The following is a 20,989-nucleotide window of genomic DNA, read 5'->3' on the forward strand; positions in this document are numbered from 1 at the left end:
TAAACCAATAATCAAGCACACCATTTTATGGGTCTCTAAACAATAGAGCCAACAATGATATTACACTACTGAACATTGAAACAGAACTTTATGCAAGTTATGTTACTTTATGTGTAAGTTACTTTATGGGAATCTATTTATATATACATTAGTCTCGCGTAGACTGAAGGTCTGGAATTCATGCCAGCTTTCATTGGCCAAGGCCCGCCCATGAGGCCGTTTGACCGACATGTCAAACAACCAATCACAGTTCGTTTCATTCATCGTCACATTTCAAGTCATGGAAATGTCGCCACAATAACAGACCGGTGTGTAAAACTCTCTGACATATTTTAAAGATTCTATGCCACAAACTTTAAATATTTCACATACTTTTGAAAATCCAGCGTTTACTTGATCCCGATAAGCGCTCATCGTCCCAGTTGTAAAACACAACGGCTTTCTTTTTTCGTGAGGGGGTTTGGCGCCACGGTATCTTTGTTTCCAGGCGGAACACACACGTCTCCTGGAAATCCTGTAGAATTCAACCAATCCGATGACGACTTCGACACTCCTGAAGTGACATTTTTGTGTCCCATATGCATCAGACGTTTAGCCAGCGGTCCATGGGTGTGACGTCTGATGCTGAGACTATATATATAGACTAACATTCATAATTTGGGGTTGATAATTTTAATGCTTTTAAAAGAAGTCTCTTTTCGCTCACTAAGACTGCACTTATTTGATCAAAAATATGGTAAAAACAGTAGCACTGTGAAATATTATTGCAACTGTTTTAAAACAATCAAACAGATTGAGTGATTATAGAGATGCCACGTGTTTTCTTCAACACGCCTTCTGATGTTCATTCATGGTTAATTTGTGCAATAACTGACAGTAAAGAAGAAGAGATGATCATTATGGATTTAATTATAAAATTTGAAAACAGACTTGCATCAAATTTAACAAAGCACAAATCTTACTGCAATTCATTGGATTGAAGGAGTGCTGCAATTAACGTTTGATTTAGTTTTGTTCATGCATCAACTGAAAACAGCATAGATTGATTTTTATGATTTAAGAATTGATATCAGTTCATTAAAATGAGAATTGATTAAAATCTATATTTTCAACCCAGCCCTAGTTGTGCTGAATTATACAGTAGGGTTGAGGCAACAGTAATACAATGTTCTTTGATGAATAGAAAGTTAATAAAAACAGCATTTATCTGAAATAGAAATTTTCTATAACAATGCAAAAGTGAAGTCTTGCTATAAAACCCGAACTTTTGAATATTAGTGTGTATCCTAAAAACAACTAGCATTATTGTTGTTATATAAAAAAAACAGAACTAACAATTACTAAAAATTACTTCTGCATGTTTGCTATTATCATACCCAAACAAAAACAATCTAAATCTTATTGGCCATGCAAATGAGCGTGGGTCAGTCTCTCCTTTTACATATGTTAAAATAATCTATACTGAATCTTCAAGTTCATTGCATATATATTTGTGTGGTTACAGAACGTGGAAACGTTTTCTCCAGATGGTTAGAGCGCGGGGAGCTGCCCTAATGCTCATCTTGTGCAAAATCCCCTTTGGGCCTCTGGACATCCAAACACTTCTGTGCATGTTCTTCCGTTCAAATTACAGGGATGAAAAAAGGAACAAGACCGTGGGATAACGATCATTCCCTTTTCTGTATTTATAGTCATCAGAGGAGGCCACAGAGCGCACATCAAAACCAGCATATGGCCAACTGCAGCAAGGGACTCGCAATTGTACCTCTAAAAAAATCTGACGGTAGAACGGAATTAATCAGAGGATATATGATCTTAATGCGTATAGATGAGATGACAGGCCGCAGCATCGAAAGAGCGCAAGTCCCAGGATCTTTGGTTTATCAGCAGTGAAGATGCGCCTGCAGTAAGCCCAGCCCAAAAGGCCTGCAATGCAGTGGCTCTGCAGCATCCTCTGCTAACAACACACAGCATTTCATCATACTGAGGACTGGTGGAGCATCTGAACAGAGTGTGCGTTGAGCTGACCTCACATTACCTCTTCTTGCTGAGTGGAGCACTTTAGATAGCTATGGTGAACTCCTCTTTCCCAAACAGGAGACCATTAGATCAAGAGAAACAGAACTTGATGAAGAGAGCTGTCTTTGTTTAGTCTAATGCTTCATATTAGCCAATCAGAATCAGTCAAAGGTGGCCCGGGGCCAATCACTGGCCCCGTGAATGGCATGTCAGGCAGACGTGGGAGGCGGGTGGGTTTTGTGGGGACAAACGGATGAATGCACTAAAAAAAAACAGACAGATGAAAAACAACAACGCCGAAGAATCCAACAGCAGTGCAAGTGGAGTGAAAACATGTCCATACAAACCTGGCTTTTAAACCCTGGGCTGTCAAAAGAACAGTCAAACGTCACACAAACGGAAGAAACTGGCCAATCTCTACAGCTTTCTACTGGTCGTTTTGATCCACTACATTACCACATTGAATTCACACGTCCACACATCCACTAACTGGCAGTTAATTCATATAAAATGATTAAAACAACAAAAAGAATGTTATATTGTCCAAACAGATACACTCCCACAAGAAAAGAGTGATAGAGAGTGATGTTATCAACATATTAGTAGCAGGGAGTGAGAGAGGGAGAGGAAGGTGGGATTAAATTAAAACAGGACAGAGATGTGCAGGGCAGCGAGTGGCTTTCCAGTGTGCAGGTATTTGTGACAGCTTCATTAAGACTGACCTGAAATCCAGTCTAGGAGAATGAGATCACAGTAAATTTGACATTTTATATCGTGCATTACTGAAGCATGGGAAATTCATAGTGGCGGTGTTACAAAAACATGTCACCTTGTAAATAAAATGTGAATAAACACACCTATTTCTAGTATCTAATGTGCTTCTGTCCATGAAAAATGTGAAAATAAGACAGCACCTGCTCTCTAGATTTGCCTAAAAACTATTATGCTGATACACTGGCAATAAAAAACACCTTAAAGTGACATCCACACTAGGAACTGTCTCGGTGACCAATGGAAATGTCAAATCTAATAACTGTAGGAGTCAGCCAGTGATGAAACTATTTACAAGGTGACTGTGTTCCTGCTGACCTTCATGCTCTACAGCTGGACGCCAAAAGGTCAGAACTATAAACATAGAAACAACCAACAAGCGCCAGAGAGATCAGAGCGGGAAAGTGTTACCAAGTTAAGGTGGGGTAATGGGCTAGCCAAGATTTTTTTGGGGGTGGGGACCGGGACAGCTGGTGTTGTGTCAGTGTGCTTATGGAAGAGAAGGAGAGAGTAATCTAGCACATTCCCTTCCTCAACTGCCACAAGGTGGAACTGCTCAGGACCAAATGGGAAGACAGCAGAGAAGCTTTTTAAGGTCACATTCACTTCTTTGTCTTATGCACAGTGGCCACAAATCTGCTGTATTTTAGCCACAGTTGTATGTCTGTATGATAATTTGAGAGCAAAATATCAAACCAAGAGACATCTGAAAACAAATGAAGCTAGAGCCAGGTTAAAATGTACTTTTAACAACAAACTCATTTGCAACATATCATACAGTATGCTTAAAAATCCAACAAACATTTGCTTTAAAAGTGAGCTTTGTCCCTTAATGCATGCCACTTGGTTTGATATTGTGTTAAATAAATCAATGGCTTCAAAAAACTGCAACAAAATCTTTCTCATCATAAACACAAACAGTGTTAAAAGGATAGTTCACCCAAAAATGAAAATACTGTCATCATTTACTCCCCCTTTAAGTTTTTCTAAACCGGCAAGAGTTTCTTTCTTCTGCTAAACACAAAAGTAAATATTTTGAAGAATATTTTTTTCCCCATACAATGGAAGTCAATGGGGACTAGCAACTGTTTGGTTACCCACATTCTTCAAAATATCATCTTTTATGTTCAACAGTATAAAGCAACTCATACATTACATTTAGTCATTTTTTTAACAGATGCTTTTATCCAAAGCAACTTACAAATGAGGACCATGGAAGCAATCAAAATAAACAAAAGAGCAATATGCAAGTGCAACAAGTCTCAGAACAGGTTTGGAAAAACTCGAGGGTGAGTATATGACAACAAGTGAACTATCCCTTTAAACCTCTTAACTTTCCAATAATAAAAAAGACGACTGTCAACAAAGATGATGGAAGACACACCTCAGCGATCCACTTGTTATGACTGATGTCACGTGTCACCATTTCCGGGTCCGAGCACTTTATCAGATGCCAAAAGCAAACAACATACGGTGCTATTATATACTCAGTGCCTGCTGCAATACCACCAAAATATCATAATCCTTACTTTTATCTCCATACTGAAATCTCTGGTGGCCAGACAGAGTGATTCATCTTTTCTGAATCATTAAAAATACTGGTAACTGGGATGCCATAAGCCAAGTTAATGTGTACATTGTGAGTTTTTGAAAGCTTAAATTAAATGTGTGCTATAAATAAATAGTCCTCATTAACGGCTGTTAAGATTCTCAACTGAAACAGAGTTGAGGCTTGGACCCGGAAACATTATTTGTTACATCACAGCTTAACAAGCAGATAGGATCGCATCAACAGGTCAGTGCTGCCTCGAAATGGCAAACCTTGACCTTTCCATCAGAACATTCCTGGGGTTAACTTTCATATAGAAGATCGCCTAAAGCTTCATTAAGAGAAGGTGTGTGTATGTGGTTGCAAAGCTAAACTCTGTGAACTGAATGTTCTGAACAATGCAGGTGTTGATTTCTGTCTGTTAAGATGGCAAAATTGATGTACCAGTGAGATATATAATTATAGTGTCTCATCAGTCAGTTATTGGGATTTACTTCATTTACTTTTTAGAGTTTTATTTTTGTTAATACTGCTGGTATAAACAAGTGACCAAAGACTAAATAATAATAATAAATGTGTCCAGTCAAGGTGCAGATGTAGCCTATCCCTCCAATCTTGATTAATGGATGACTGCAAATACTTCTTTTTTTTATATTTTCTTTTAATATTTAAGTATAGACTGCAATGTTTGGGTCTCACCCAGACCACAAAACTGATGGGAGCAGCTCCATTGAACAACAACAACTGGACTTTAAAACCCTCAGAAGTCACACAGCTCATATCACCATCACTGTGAGTTACCAGAACCCTAAAAGACAATGCCCTCAGACTGGTTTTCCGGTGTGGTTCTGTTCACACGGCAGAGGTTTACCTGAGCTCACTTTAAGGTCGCCCTGAACATTTAAGGAAATGATTTTGGTTAAAAATTCTTAACCAAATTGTGTGAAAATAACCACATGTAGCAGTATACAACAGGACTGACAATTGTATTTTCTGCTGTATCAATGCAATCATTCTGAGTTTCCTGCAGTAGTCATAGTGAAACCTCTAGAGAACTCATACCAAGAGCGAGAACAATCCAATTTGTGATGTGTGTGATTTTTGATTTCTGGGTCACTGCCCAGTGCACATCTAATTGGGTTAGGGGACGGGAGAAAGGAAGATGAGTGTTGAGATATATAGTAAGATGAAGGGGAGTGTGTGTGAGAAACTAATGCTACTGACTTAACATGCAAACAGACAAACAAAGGTGTTGAGAGAGCAAGAGAGAAGAGGGATGAGTAGATAAAAGCATATGGGAAAATAAGAGAAGATCCTGATTACCACAGACCTCTAGCTGCCTACAGATCACACACAATGATTGGCAGAGGAGGGGCATGGGAAAAACAAGAGCGTGGCAAACACAGCGCTCGAACAAGACACATACACATATATGCAGTGATGGCTGTCACTGTCCACGGACCAGCTGCTAGGACTTGTGTGATATAAATACACCACTGCTGTTTGGTGGAAAATAGCCCTGACACTCCAGATCGAGAACAGGAAAACAGGTGGCAAATAAATGAAAGTTCATATGTTGTTGTGTGATTGAGGAAACATCATGAACAGTGTATTATACTCGGAGTGTAAATAATTGACAGTGATAGCCATCGTTCTCTGCGGTGTGTAGCGGCTCTGCTCTTCACGAACACTGCATGTGGCAGCTCTACTCTCCACACCACTCCATAGACAATAGTGCAGGAGCAGGACTCATTTGGTTCAGGCAGGCAGCCAGGCCACCACTCCTACTCTCTCTCCCGTCCTTCTGACTCGCACTCTGGGACGACGGCTGGTCCAAACAATACTGAACAGATCTGACCGTGAGGTCTGAGAAATCCTGATGAGAATGCTTCTACAGCATATGTTAAAAATGAGGGGTTATTGGATATGATTATATAATTCAAAGTCAAAGACTTAGTAATAAAGGATAACACAAGCTACAGAAATATATTTATTTTATCTTATTTTAAGATCACTTTCACCATGTCCAGTGTCACTCTCAACAAAAAGGATTTTTTCAGCCAGTCTGCTTGGCCCATAGCACTTATCCTGCTCAAATTTTTTCACTTATCCTATGCCAAAAATGAATGTATTTTTAATTTGCATAAATAAAAATAAGTGCATTTTTATGTATGTGATGTAATTTGTATACACAATTTTAAAATATTACACAATAATTAAATAAAAAAAATAATCATTTTAATTTACCATAAAACACACGCAAAAAAAATTTAAATAAAAATATATACAATTTAATGTGTTTACATTTTCCAATAATTGCTGGCTCAAGTGGGACACACACATTTTTTCCTAATTGTTGAGCTGACACAAATGCACATGGAAAAATGGTCCTTTCAATACAAACAGGTGTTTTTCAATAAACAGATGACCTGTTTTTAAAGACCGGACTGCAGATGTTTTATATGGGACATAAAACTCTTAGCCATGAAAGACTTAACCAGCATTTTAACTTGATTACAAAAACTGATAATAGAATGGAAAGAAACAGGACATTTTTGAGAATTTACCTAATCATATTTGCATAAATTTGCCTTAGTCACGGGGTCTTGGTGTAACTGGAGCAGAAAGGACAACATGGAGAGGAGGAGAGATATCAAGCATGCAAGCCCCTGAAATACAGAGCGAACCAGAAGAACTAGACAGAGAGACAGAGACGAAAGCTGCCTGCGATATTATTTACATGCCTAGTCAGCAAAAATGCAGTCCCAGTTGCACAAGCACCATGCCAGCACATAATGACAGAGGGTACTGTACACCGAATCACTGTGTTGGAAAGACAGAAAGAGGGACAGAATGATGAGAGAGACAGAGAGAGAGAAGAGGTGAGAGACAGAGAGAGTGAGAAAGCGTTACAAGGAGCCCCTAAAGAGACAGGAGGAGGAGAGCAGAGCGTGCAGATACAAACCGGGTCAGAGCTGCTTAGCTAATTGGGGCCAATTCGCTGCAGGAGAGAAATGTCGAACACCCCAAGTTGTGTACAATACTGAAAATATCTTGAAATAAACTGTCCTACACAAACACTTACACAAAAACACACACAAGATATTGGGCACTAATGTGCTCTCACACACAGACACACACACACACACACACACACACACACACACACACACACCCTACTCTCAATCAAAACTCACACACGCTCTCTCTAGCTCCTCTATGTGAGGTGGATGACACACTGAGTAGTTCACATTTAAATCAGGTCAGTCTAGCTTGAATCAAATGGAGCAGACACACAGACCAGTTGCGTAACTGAAATGGTGGCATGTCTGCGTAACAGAGGTCTGCCTCCGAGTCTGACAAATCTAACTGACTCAGAGTTTATACATTGATGGAGCGCTTTAATTGAACCACTGGATGTCTGTGTGCATAGATGATTGTCCTTTAGTATTAAAGTCTAGATCTGAGAGTTGACACACATCTTCTGAAGAGGTGGTTGGGCGGTTTTGTTTCTTTGCCTTGTATGCTTAGGGGAGTCTATTTGCAGGAGGACAGAGTGAACTACAGGGCCTGTTACAGTTCAACGTCAAACCTACAGCATAGCCTCGATTTGGTGGCTTATGCAGCACGAGCGTTTGCTGCTAGCTTTGGTGTGCCTGTTTAATACACTAGTTGCTGATTACAGAAGCAAACCAGAAGCAGATTTGTCTCAACTAGAGTTTCAATCATTTGGTTGTATTCTTTTTTTAATCTGTATCATATAATACATAATATCATTGACATATGTATATATATTTACATGCATGTCCTTTATGCTCACTAAAGTTGCTAAATTTAAAATAACCATAAGTAATTATTAATATTTCTAATATATTTATCATTACTCCAGTTTTTTAGTGTCACATGATCATCAGAAATCATTCTAATATGACGATTTGCTGCTCAAAAAACATTCCTTTTATTATAATTATTAATGTTGTAAACAGTTGTTTCATATTTTTTGTGGAATCCATGATTTGTTTTTTCAGGATTCTCTGATGAATAGAAATTAAAAAACAGTTTAACAGTTTATTTGTGTTTATTTATCAGTGCTTATTTAAAAAAAAAAAAAAATTTGAACACTAGCATATACAAAATATATATTATTGTAATTTCTGGATCGCTAGGTTAATTCATAGTTTATTATCTTCTTTGTTCAACCTGCTGCATTTGTAATCAGCCTCTCCCTTTCTATTAACTTGTATAACTCAACCTTTAAATAAAGAGGGCTAACTGTGCTGTGGTCTGGGTGTACTGTGGCTATCATGAAGGCCCTTGGCATCCTCCTACACTGCAGCTGAATCCAGCTCATCCAGGTCAGAGCCAGAGGGACCTACTCATGCACACACAGACAAACACTCCAGGTCTGTACTTTGAAACGGCCTTGGATATGGCTGTACTCATACAATTAAGCAATCATGGGTAACAGATCGAAATCTACATGTCAGTCAGAGAGTCTGGCCGGTGTTGAGTTATATATTGTATGCGCATGACATTGCATGTCTGTGTGTATCGTTTACCTTTTCCACAGTGTGCCATCCACTACACATTTCAAACAAGTGTCCAAAATAAAACACTTCATTCTGGAATACCATCTAACATCACACAAGCACATCCATTATTCACTCACATCTGTGATCAAAAAAAAAAAAAAAAAAAAAAAAAAAAAACAGCAAGCTGATCACAGTGATTGGAACAATCCAACAGATCTCCTTCACCTGTGTCTTCATTATACAGTCACACAGGTGATGACACCAGATGTGTTCACTGAAGGACGGGGTGGAGAACAGGGAAGGGGTCTACGGTGGCCTCCGGAAAAGGGAGTGCTGACATATTTACTGAAAAGGAGGTGATTTGACTATCTCTAAAATAAGGGAAGGGGCTGACCATAGAGGTGGTGTGGCTATCCCTGACTGGACCAATCATCCACACTCTCACATACAGGAAGCAGCTGTTCTAGTTAACAGTACAAAGTGAGGTGTGCGGCCTTACCGATTCTATGGGCTTGTCCAAAGACGCCTGTTCCAACTCCAACTGACCTTCCTCATACTGGTCAAAGTGATTTCCACCCTGAGAGGACAGAGAGACAGGGAAGATGATAGATTACAGCAGAGCAAACATTTCCTGTAAAAATTTGAATACGCTAAAATGAAAGATGTCCCATTAGCATTTTCCCTCTAAAAATCTAATTACATACAAAAACTGCAAAAATGAACAATCAGAAAAGAGACATCCAGTTTTTGTGAACCAATTTTTGGCTTCATGCTCAAAGCTAAACTCCAGAATAAACGGATCATTCATGTGCCGCGATTCCGACTGCAGGAATTTAATCAGATGAGAAAAAAATGAGGTCACCCTGAAAGGGAGGAGGGGTGATATACAATAAATACAGACATTTAAATGAGAAAGAAAGAAAGCTAAATCAACAAATACCACAGCACAAATAAATACTAATGCAACACCTCAAACCCAAAAAATAGTGCCACAGCTCAAATCCAAACCATTGGACCTCTTCGGCCTTTTAAAGCTTGGGTCTATTACAATATAAACTAGAGACCAGTCTTAAAGTAACAGACTTTATGTAAGACAACTCTTTAAAGTTGCAATGTAACAGATACAGGGACAGATTTTTTTCCCCCCATATTGTCATTCTCATCTGAGTGTATCCAAAAAAAAGGGGGGTGAAGACTTGGATCTATTCATCATTTGTTGATCTGAATGTGATTTTGAGGTTGAATGTAAGAAGAGGTCAGGGTTTAAGAGGACTAAATGATTGAAGAAGCATGGTTTTTTTTTTGGTCTTGCTGTCTTCCCACATTTAATTTTGAATTCTATTTAATGCTAACTTTAAATTCACCTGAAACTTTCCATCTTAATCTATGAATATGAAAGCACATGAATTACAGGATCATGGCAAATGAGTAGATAGGAAATTGATTTAATACAAGCAGAAACCACTCAAAAGACTGACAGCAGCTAAAACTGGTTAAGGCTGTCAGCTGTTTTTGTACACCACCATGACTCTCCAGCTCTGTGTGCCATCACGAGCCTCTGCTACAGGGAGTCAACGCATCCCAAAGACAGGCCAATGACAAACACACACCCACCTGCATACACACCCCGCTTAAACCAGAACCGGCCACTACGAGATTCTGAAGAACAGTAATAAATTAACTCAACAACACAACGGTTGCGCTTGACATTTATTCTGTGCAACAACATTCAATAGCAAACTCCCACTTACATCCAACGGGAATACTGTGCGCTCTTACACATGCAAACAAAGAAAAACACGCTCTCAGCAGGGTCACGATTTGACATGCCCCTGCTCTCTGACACAGCACAGAGTGTTGCAATACTGTGCTAGAGAGGAGAGATTTGTAGGCAGAAGGATTATGCAGAGGAGCAAAGCAATACCACGTATGACAGATGCATGTGGTGTGTTCAAAGGAAGGATGAGGCTACTATATCCTCCTCTCATCTAATCGGTTGGTCTTTGATTAAACTCTGACCCCGAGTCACTGCGTAAAGCTGTTAGGCATGAAACAGCACCTGTTCTGAGAATTTACACTCCACACTCACATCATCACACTAAAAACAGTCAGTTAAACATCAGGGGAGCAGCCGTCCCGCCCGAAAGCTTGCTTTGCGTTCACCCGAACAGCTGATGACCAGGGTCAGACTCATTATGAGAGGTCTGTATGAGCCCACTGCTCATCTACTACTGATGACAATGTGAAAAAGGCGGGCAGCAATCATGTATTATACAGCTCTCTAGAATACTTAACTCTGATTGGTCACTTGCTGCATTGAGCAGTCAAATATGAACAAAAAAAAAAAAATATATCACTGCTGTCCATGGCAACATACTACTTACATGTCTCTAACAAATCTGCAGTCATTACAAATCAAAACAGCTCATTAACCCGGTGTGTAGCGGCTCGCAATGTGCGTCGTGGTCAGTTAAGTCATGAAGTTACCAAAAAGGCGATTAAAGCTGACTTAAATCTGTGCATGCATGTTATATATTTTATATGAGTCACATTTAAGAAGATGTCTCTGAAATGGTTTTCAAAACTGTCCTGGAGCAGCCCAGCTCTGTCTCACTCATCTAATACACCCATTCCTCGTCAGCTAGTGTTTATCTTAGCACTTCCGTCAGTGAATACACAGCCTGCAAACTCTTAAATAAATATAAAAGAAATAATACAGTTAAACAAGAAAGCAGCCTAAATAAGAAAGTTAAATACACAATGTCTACCGGATGCGAGCAGCACAGCATGACAAAATACTATACAACTAATTATAATAAGTGATGGCTACATTGGATGTGGCATGACAAGACAGATCCCTGGCAGTAAACTGCATCGTCCTATATATGAGGTACTGACACAGAGTTCAAATGTCCTTTGTAGACACTAGAAAGACTCAACCTGTTGCGATGTGGCGGTGTCACATCTGGTGTAGACACGGTTCCAAAGCAAGGGCACATTCATTACTGCATGCGCTCTCTTTGAAATAGGAATCGTTCAATCAGTAGACAACCGACGCGATTGTCACGGCGACCGTCACAGCCCTAAACCCATCACTTTGTGAGAGTTTATTAGAAAAGTATGTGCCTCTGCAGAAAAAATTCATTAAAATCTAATTCTAAAATAAAATCTAACTTGGACTGCAGATAAATAACATTAAAATGTATATAGTAATATTAAAGGAACAGTTCACCCCGAAATAATGCTTTTCAATTTGAGACTAAAAGAACTGATCAAAGCCTAATTATGAGAAATAATTCCGAAGGAAATGAGAGACAGACGGTGACACCCCCTGCGGAAGACCTTTCTGGGAAATACATTTCCATCCTGCACGGATTTTACTCTCATCCCGTCTGCTGGTAGCAAAAACATCTGCCCGGCGACAGCAGGATCAGTGACAGTTGAGTCCAGGCCCCTCAGGAGCCAGAGCTGAACTCATATCAGCACAACTTTGAACAGAAAGGACAACCACTGGGAGAGAATATGGCATGGGGCACATCGATCTATATCAAGAGCGAAGAAATCAACATGGAGGCTTTGCTCTAAGCGAAAAAAAGAAACAATGCATTTTTTCAGCATGCACACAAAACCCTTGTTTAACTGCAGCCAAGACAGGAGCACAATGCAGAAATGTGACTGACAGTTTGTCTGTTGTGGATCAACCAAGCAGAACATGTGGCTCAGACCGCCTGGCGTGATTCATCAGACTTTAAGCTGAACTCACATCCCAAGTTCTGCAACTCATCTCTGAGATCCTGCACACACCTCAGCGCTGCAGCTAGAAAAAACACAACCAAACATGGAGAGAGAAAACCGCCACAGCCAAGATAAATAATCCCACTCCATCACCCAATTTAAAGACATCACAACCTTGAGCAAACTGCAGAACGCAACCCTGACCACCAATCCACTTGAAACAGCATGGTGTCATGTCCAGTCTTTACATGAATAGAATTGAGTGAACTCAAACCAATACTGGTGAACTTATTTAGCCTCTTCAGGCTCACAAATAAAAATATGCAGTGCATTCGGTTGTTTGCCCGACACTGCACGTGAAAAAGCCAACAGTCAACTAAAGACAAGCGTGTGTCATAGACCGTTAGACTATGTCTGTTGCATAAAACAAGAGATTTATATAAACGTACCTCATGAATAAAGTTGGAAGGTGAAGCAACCAACACACAAAACTGACCGCTCCATCAAGACCTATAAGGAAGGTACACAGACCAGCACATTGGTATGCTGGCCACGGTCAGCAAGAGGCACTGCTGTCAAAGATAGAAATACAATGCAGATAAACACACACAAAAACATCTGAATTCTCAATGCATCGCCTCGTCTAAGACAGAGATGAGCAAAAACGTAAAGGGAAAACCCAACGGAGAACAAGAACAATGACCACAGTTATGAATTTCTGAAAGTGACCTCTGTAGGAAGTCTATTAATATTTACTTTCAGTCTTCCAATATTTCATGGGCTTCGTTGTTATATTCCCCTTAACATGCTAAAATTCTACAAATTTAGGGCTGCACGATTAATCGCATGCATTTGTCATGCGTGTCTCAACAGTAAAGCCGGTTTCCGTGATTAGCGGTAAAATGTCTGTCACCTGTTTTCAAACGGGAGCGGCAGTTAATACACAGAGCCGTAGTTCACTGACAAGCTACGCAATATTCTGTTCATAATTGAGATTAATCGCATTCGATTATGAACACGATATTGCGTAGCTTGTCAGTGAACTACGGCTCTGTGTATGAACTCCCGGTGCATTTGAAAACAGGTGACGGATATTTACCGCTAATCACGGAACCAGCTTTACTGATGAGACACGCATGACAAAAGAAAGCGTACAACCAAAGAACCACAATCTGAAGCTTAACATGCTAAAATTCTACAAATTTGAGTGAATGAATGAGTGTGTGTAAATAAATAAATAAAACAGAGACAGTGTGCATGCAAAGGAACACATTTCTATGGATTTATGTAAGTTTTGCATGTAAACAGTGGGATTATCTTATATATCTGAATAGGAAAAATATAAACTTCTTCTCATGTAAAGTTTAAAAAATAAGTCTCTTCTGGTCACCAAGGCAGCTCAAAAATACGTAAAAAACAATAATACTGTGCAATACTATTACAACTTAAATTTAGCCATTAATCCAGGCTTCAATGTCACATGAGCCTTCAGAAATTATTCTTATATTCTGATTTACTGCTCAAAAATATTTCAGTTGTGCTGCTTAATATTTTTGTTGAAAGCTTGATTAATGTTTTAGGAATTTACAATAAATAAAAAGTTCAAAAGAACATCTTTTACTTGAAACAGAAAATGTATACGTCTCTACTATTTGACAAATGTTATGTGTTGTTGCTATATACAAGTACTGAAATCTTCTGAACACTAGTCTAACAAGGCTGGTGAAACTAAAAATTGGTTCCAAAAAAAAAAAAAAAAAGCCACAGCCATAGTGTCCAAACACTACTATGGATTGTTTAAAGAATAAACAAATGCTGTTAATTCTGCCGCCAACCCCTGACAAATTGCCAAGTCAAGGCTCTCAGCTGGCTGCTGGCTCTAATCTAAACTAAGGGCTTCACACTGTTCGTGGGCACAACTCTAATAAAAGCCTGTTTGTTCCTGTCAATGCTCCATGCACAGCCCAACTGGGTGGTTTTGGGAACCCTTCTTTCAGATGGGAGCTGGACAACATGGGCCATCTGCCTACACATCAGTGCAGGACAAAACTATCCCAGCCTTCAGATAAATCAGTAGAGAAACTTCCCAGGAGGACCATAAAGAATTATATAAAGAAACCCTCAAGACAAATAACACCATTCATCAAGACAAAAACAACATTCCTTGTGCATTGCCCAAGAAGATCTACAGCACGTTTTCTCAAGAGATGCACAGAAAATGTTGCATGATTCACTCAATAAACCATTTAAACAAACCTATTTTATTTGACATGCCAACGCTCATCTGACATCAGCAAAATGCAATAAACAACGGATCTCTCTCATCACACTGAGTCCATGCATCAATAATACAGAACTTGTTACTGACAGGAAAGTATTATTTATACCAGCTGCCATAACTTGCAAATCAGGTAGGCAAAATACAGCACAAACATGCCATTGTGAAAGACAAGAGTCAGTCTGAGACAAAAAACAAAACAAAACAATGCCTGTATTATTCACATATAGACAAAACCGCGAGCATACACAGGACATGATATCACGGCTAACGTCCTAGCAAAGTTAAAGCACAGTTTTTGACTAAAAAAGACTTTTGATTCTATATAAACAAACATTTTACATTCGAATGATTAATATTACAGTCAGGTGGCCGTTAGTAAATGAGATATTTGCTCATATTCTTATGACTGAGGCGGTTATCTCTCAATGCCAGGCCAGCTGCGGTCATCCTATCAGCGTCAAAACCCCTTCTCAAATTAACAACATATCCCGTGAGCACAAGGGGTCAAATAACGACACTTCTCACACTGCAGCGGCCATCTGGATATTCACTGGAAATTCTTAAAAATGTATGAGGTAACCTGGACAGCTCCCTGGTCTCGAGCTTGTCACTGCTAAATCGGGACGATAGCGCTGTTGTAGTGTCGTAGAGGCAGCTCTAGCTCCGCGGCTCAAACAAATAATACCAAATTGTACAGCGCACTGCTCTCCAAGACGCACGGTTATGCAATATGTCTCGGACACGTGCAGCTCGTGCAGTATTTGTTACCTGGAAATCACGTTCTTCGTTGAATCTAGAGAATCTGTCGGCCATTTTCTCTCCTGCTCGCCTCGTCTCCTGCGTTGTTCCTCTGTTGACTGAAACGCCCAGTAAAGTAAGCGGATGAGCGATAGACCAATGGCAGTGCGCCTCTGTTGATTGACGGGCTGGCTGGCCAATCACCATTGGCTCTGGAATAAAGCGATTGAACAATCGCTGGTGTTTGTTCTTCATAGCATGAACAGTAGAGTGTAGGAATACCGTGCATTTATTGCAAAAAAAATTAAAAAAATAAAAAGATTTCTGGACCCTTTTATAAAATGTAGGCATCCACTTTAAGATGTGGTTTATTGTTGCTAGTACTATTTTATATAAACCTTTTAACTCTCTGTTTATGAATGACCGAATAATTGAATTTCAATGACAATACACATTTATATTCAGTTTGTTATTTAAGATATTTTTTTTGTTTTGTCATTTTATTGTATTATGTATATAGCATTTATCATTCACGTGATTCTTTGTTTCAGCTATCTTTTGTCGGTTACTATGAGGGCCCCCTCTGGTAAAAAAAAAAAAAAAAAATCCCATTGGCTCACATGTTTGTCAAAGTAAAAAAAAAAAAAAAAAATAAACACAAATATATATATATATATATATATATATATATATATATATATATATATATATATATATATATATATATATATATAATTAAATACACAACTTTGAATCAAATGGAAATCTCTTGACTCTCAATACTCCATATTACTTAAATTAAATTAAAACAACAACAACATTAGTGTAATAGTATCGTAATATGATAATTCCAACATTTCACCGATAAACAAACTCTTACAAGATATTTTAAAAAACACACATAAATTTAGCGCCAAGGTCCTGAGGGACTATGCTGTAAATTGGTCTTCATGCTTTAACCAGTTTGCACTGGTCAACCATCTTTCTGAATGTGTAAAGTGAAAACGCAGTAGTTTTAAAGGTTATATAACATTTATAAGTGACGGAGCTTTATGTACTAAGTTAGTATAAACTACATCATAAAGGCCTTCACATGCACAGTATAAATTATAATAGATTTTAGTATTTCAGATAAGTCAAAACTGACAAATGTAGGTGTGTTTAAGGGTATTCTGTAGTCTTCACAAGTATTTCTTGCATGTAATTAATGGCATCACTAGTTTCAACAAACGTCATTCATACAGCAATTGCTCATAGCTAATCAAATCTTTGTAAGTGTTTCTTCCCACAGCTGCAAGGCAAACAAAGTTTACTGTGGTTTTAGTTTCATCCAAAACCTATGTACAACTAAATAAATCATGATATAATTCAGTCAAAGATTAGGTCATTTGATCATAGACCAAATTCTGAAGAATCCAGTCCATTTTCTTATTCTAGCTAGGACGGGATGAGGCGGATGAAACGGTTATGTCATGCTGGACATGAGTTAAAAACATTCCTCAGGGTTCCCAGGCTGGCTGACTGTGGCCCAGTTTCAAAATTATATTACTTTCAAGTTTTTCCACATCCTCTCATGGGATGTGTCTTTGTCCAACCTCTGTGTCTGTGCGGCCCACTTTACCGGTAGATGGCGCTGAAGACCAAAACATTGCCATTATACCACTGAAAACTGTAGATTTATGCGCAGAAGATGAATAACAAATGTCATTTTCCTGAAAATGAAATCGAAATGAAAGATCGAGCTTTCTAACTTTTTAAAACCACCGCGGTTCAAATGCTGCGAGATAATCAACGGAAACTGTCCTAAATTTTTGAACAGGTAACGTTATTAGTGGGTATGTCACTTTTATATTATTTCCCATTAAAAAAAAAATCTCAAATAAGTCAACAAAATGAAAGTTTAAAACGGTCTACATTGAAATCCTATATGGCTATTTTACTGATGTTTTCATTATAATTTAAAAGAAAACAGTTTTAAGTCGATCTGTCCATGTAACGCCCACCTCAACTGCTTTCAGAAAACGTTACTTTCAGTATGAATCTTCAGGCGTGATGTCACATTCGTGAGTTTGGAAGCCTAGTGGACTGTCTGTCTAAATAGCCGCGTGAACGTGTGTGTGATGCCCAAACATGCTGTCTATGTAGGCAGCGTTCTAGGGTTTGACACGCGTCCCTCGTCTTCCTGTCTCAAAGCGATCAGAAGAGCTCGACAACGTCCGACTCCAGACACATTCTCCCGTCTTATTGAAAACAGTAAAGGTAAGTCCCCTTAACTTTAATGAATTACCCTTATAGTGTTCGTCACGAAGGCCTGTGTTTAACAGGGACACGAGCTGAATTCACTCAATTCTGTCTCGGAGGGTTTTCTCTCCTGATTTTGTGCGAAATGGCGGAGGCGCGGAGGAGGAAGTTAAACGCTTCTGCCTTTCATCGTTTAAAAATGCCTCGACGCTTTTCTTCATGCCAGAACTCACGAACTTTCAAAAGATTGCTAATATAAATGTCTCAGAGATAATTAAGAGATAAGGAAAACGGGTTTTCTTGCACAGATCTCTTGGATGTGAAATGTGTAAGAAAAAAAAAAAGTTATGTTTCTCTTCAATATTATATGTAACATTAATTAAATAGCCATCATATGTTCAGTTGCTCAATTTTTTTCATTTCCCTTGAGTGTGCAAGGATCTAGTGTAGTACAGATCATATCCCCTTCATATACAGTACATCAGTGCAAAGTCTATTATCACGTGTTTAATGTCTGTCCTCGAAAGCCTTTATGTAATGAAATGGAAATAGTGTTTAGTGTATTGTGTGTCTCTTGGTGGCAAAAGTGCAGAGGGGCCCCTGACAGGTATTCAGGGGGTGTGTTTGCAGTGGGCTGAGGAACAGGTCCAGAGCTTGCAGGCCTCCACAGTCCCTGAGTTTAGACTTTAGCAGGACTTACTCAGGCCAAAAGCATCTTGTTCATGTGTGGGGGCGTGGTGAGTCACTGCTTAATGTCTCAGTGTGTGTGTGTGTGTGTGTGTGTGTGTGTGTGTGAGTGTGAGTGTGTGAAAAACTTTTTTTTTTCATGCCTGGTCAGTTTTGAGGCTATTTTGTTTCTATAACACGTATTCTTCTTTCAGACTAGTGTAAAACAAGCATCCAAAATGCACATTCAAGTGTTTAATTTATTACCCTTTATTTACTTAAATCTGTAGATTTCAATTTATAAAGATATCTTGAAAGGCATTTTTCTTAAAATGAATTTTTCCCCTCATGCACCGAGGCAGTTATCTCCACTTTACTTACACCAAGCTTTACAGTTTTATTCCTGTCTATATTCAAAGCTGGTTGTTCATCTATTATTTGCCTGGTTTATATAAAAAAAATTCTTAAAACATAATTTTTTTTACATTTTTTTTATTTATTTTTATTGTTTTTTGGCTGTTGACAGTATTTTCTGATTTATGGAGTGATTTAATTTAAATTAATCCTAAATATTGAACCTGGATTTATCCAATTTTCCACATCTGTTTTGGAAATTTATGCAAATTAGTGCACTTTTAAGATATTTCCTAATTTGCATATGTAAACATAACATTTCAGAAAACTTGCCATACAAAAATGTAATGCGATTTTATTTGAATTAACTGGGAAAGTAGGGTGAACCCTATTCACCTGTAGAGTCTTGTGTTAAGTTGGAAAATTGGTTTTCATGCTTCGACCAGTTTGCACTTTCAACCATCGTTTTGAATGTGTAGTTTTAAAGGGTATATAACATTTAAGAGTGATGGAGCTTCATCTACAAAAGCACACACCCAAGTGTCACCTTTTCCAAGAAAACCACTGTTTTACCACTTAATACCTTTTTTCTATGAAGTGATAAAGATTGTAATTGCCTGAGGTTTGGTCTTACAAACACACACACAGTCATTGTGAAGTGGACATTCCCGAAGGTTAAACCAATGTTTTTTTGTCACACACTTGACACTTCAGTGGTAAAAGGCTATCATTATACCTCTTAGCATGTGTTTTTCTTCTCGGCCCTGTCCCTGGCCTCAGTAGACCACATTGTTCCTGTTTGAGCTGTCCGAAACATCCACACTTCTGTATGCCATAGATCGTTGAATCGGTTTGGGTTTTCTTCCTCATCTGCCTCTAGCTGTGTGTTCTCACTTCTGCAAAAAAACTTTTGACATTTAAAAAAATTGCAGAACCTGCATGTCTACTTTTTTTTTTTAATCTGTTGATAATTACAGGCTGTGAGTTTTGCTGCATTGATGAAATGTTAACGTCCGATAACGAGTTTTTGTCTAAGAGCGTTATAAGCTAAACCGCACCATTTCCCTGAACTGTTAATTAGAAATGACAGATGCAGGGTGTGGCATAACTCCCGGTTCTGTAGTAGCCTGAACATTAATTGACTCTGACAAATGTGCCTAGAAAAAGGTTGCATTGTGAAATAGACTTTTCTAGTTGTGTTTTCTCACTTTGAATAATATACAGATGTGCGATTATTATGTGAATAATACACTACCATTAAAAAGTTTGGGTCAGTAAGCTGTTTACGAAATAAGTCTCTTGTGCTTACCAAAGCTGCATTTTTTTGATCAAAAATACAGCAAAAAAAGTCATTTTTCCCACGATCCTTCAGAAGGAGGATCTAATCTGCTTTATTATTATGAATGTTGAAAACAGTTGTTCTGCTTAATATTTTAGTGAAAACCGTAGCACATTTTTTTTCTGTGATGAATAGAAAGTTTGTAACACAATAATTAGTCTCTTTTGATCAGTTTAATGCATCCTTGCTGAATTTTTCATTTCTTTATTAAAAAAAAAAATGTACTGACTTTTGAATGGTAGTGTAACTTCTGAAAAATGTTTAATGTCATAAAAATGTTTCAGCTCCAGTTCCTTCAAAGAGAAAATAGTGACGTAATGAAATGAGGTTGTTTTTTGTATTGACATACCTTTTAGCTGACAAAGTTATTTCTAACTTGCAAACCATTCAGTGAAGCAGTCAAACCAGTTTATATATATATATATATATATATATATATATATATATATAATATGTATATATAATATATATATATATATATATATATATATATATATATATATATATATATATGTATATATATATATATATATATATATATATATATATATATATATATATATATATATATATGTATTTATATATATATATGTGTGTATGTATATATGTGTGTATATATATATATATATATTTATATATATATATATATATATATATATATATATATATATATATGTATGTGTATATATATATATATGTGTATATATATGTATATGTATATATGTATATATGTATGTATATATGTATGTATATATATATATATA

At 37.9% G+C, this 20,989-nt stretch overlaps 1 protein-coding gene across 1 annotated transcript in view; it reads right to left on the reverse strand.

The window, feature by feature from the left end:
• The window catches only part of LOC109068996 (G patch domain-containing protein 8-like), a 32,508-nt gene extending 16,738 nt beyond the window's left edge, over positions 1-15,770 (reverse strand). The window contains 2 exon segments of the mRNA XM_042720953.1: positions 9,371-9,448; positions 15,656-15,770. Of these exon segments, the coding sequence (XP_042576887.1) occupies positions 9,371-9,448; positions 15,656-15,700 (123 nt within the window). The 5' untranslated portion in view covers positions 15,701-15,770.
• Between the last annotated feature and the right edge of the window lie 5,219 nt (positions 15,771-20,989).

This window comes from Cyprinus carpio, chromosome B3 (genome assembly GCF_018340385.1).
Source record: "Cyprinus carpio isolate SPL01 chromosome B3, ASM1834038v1, whole genome shotgun sequence".
NCBI lineage: Eukaryota > Metazoa > Chordata > Actinopteri > Cypriniformes > Cyprinidae > Cyprinus > Cyprinus carpio.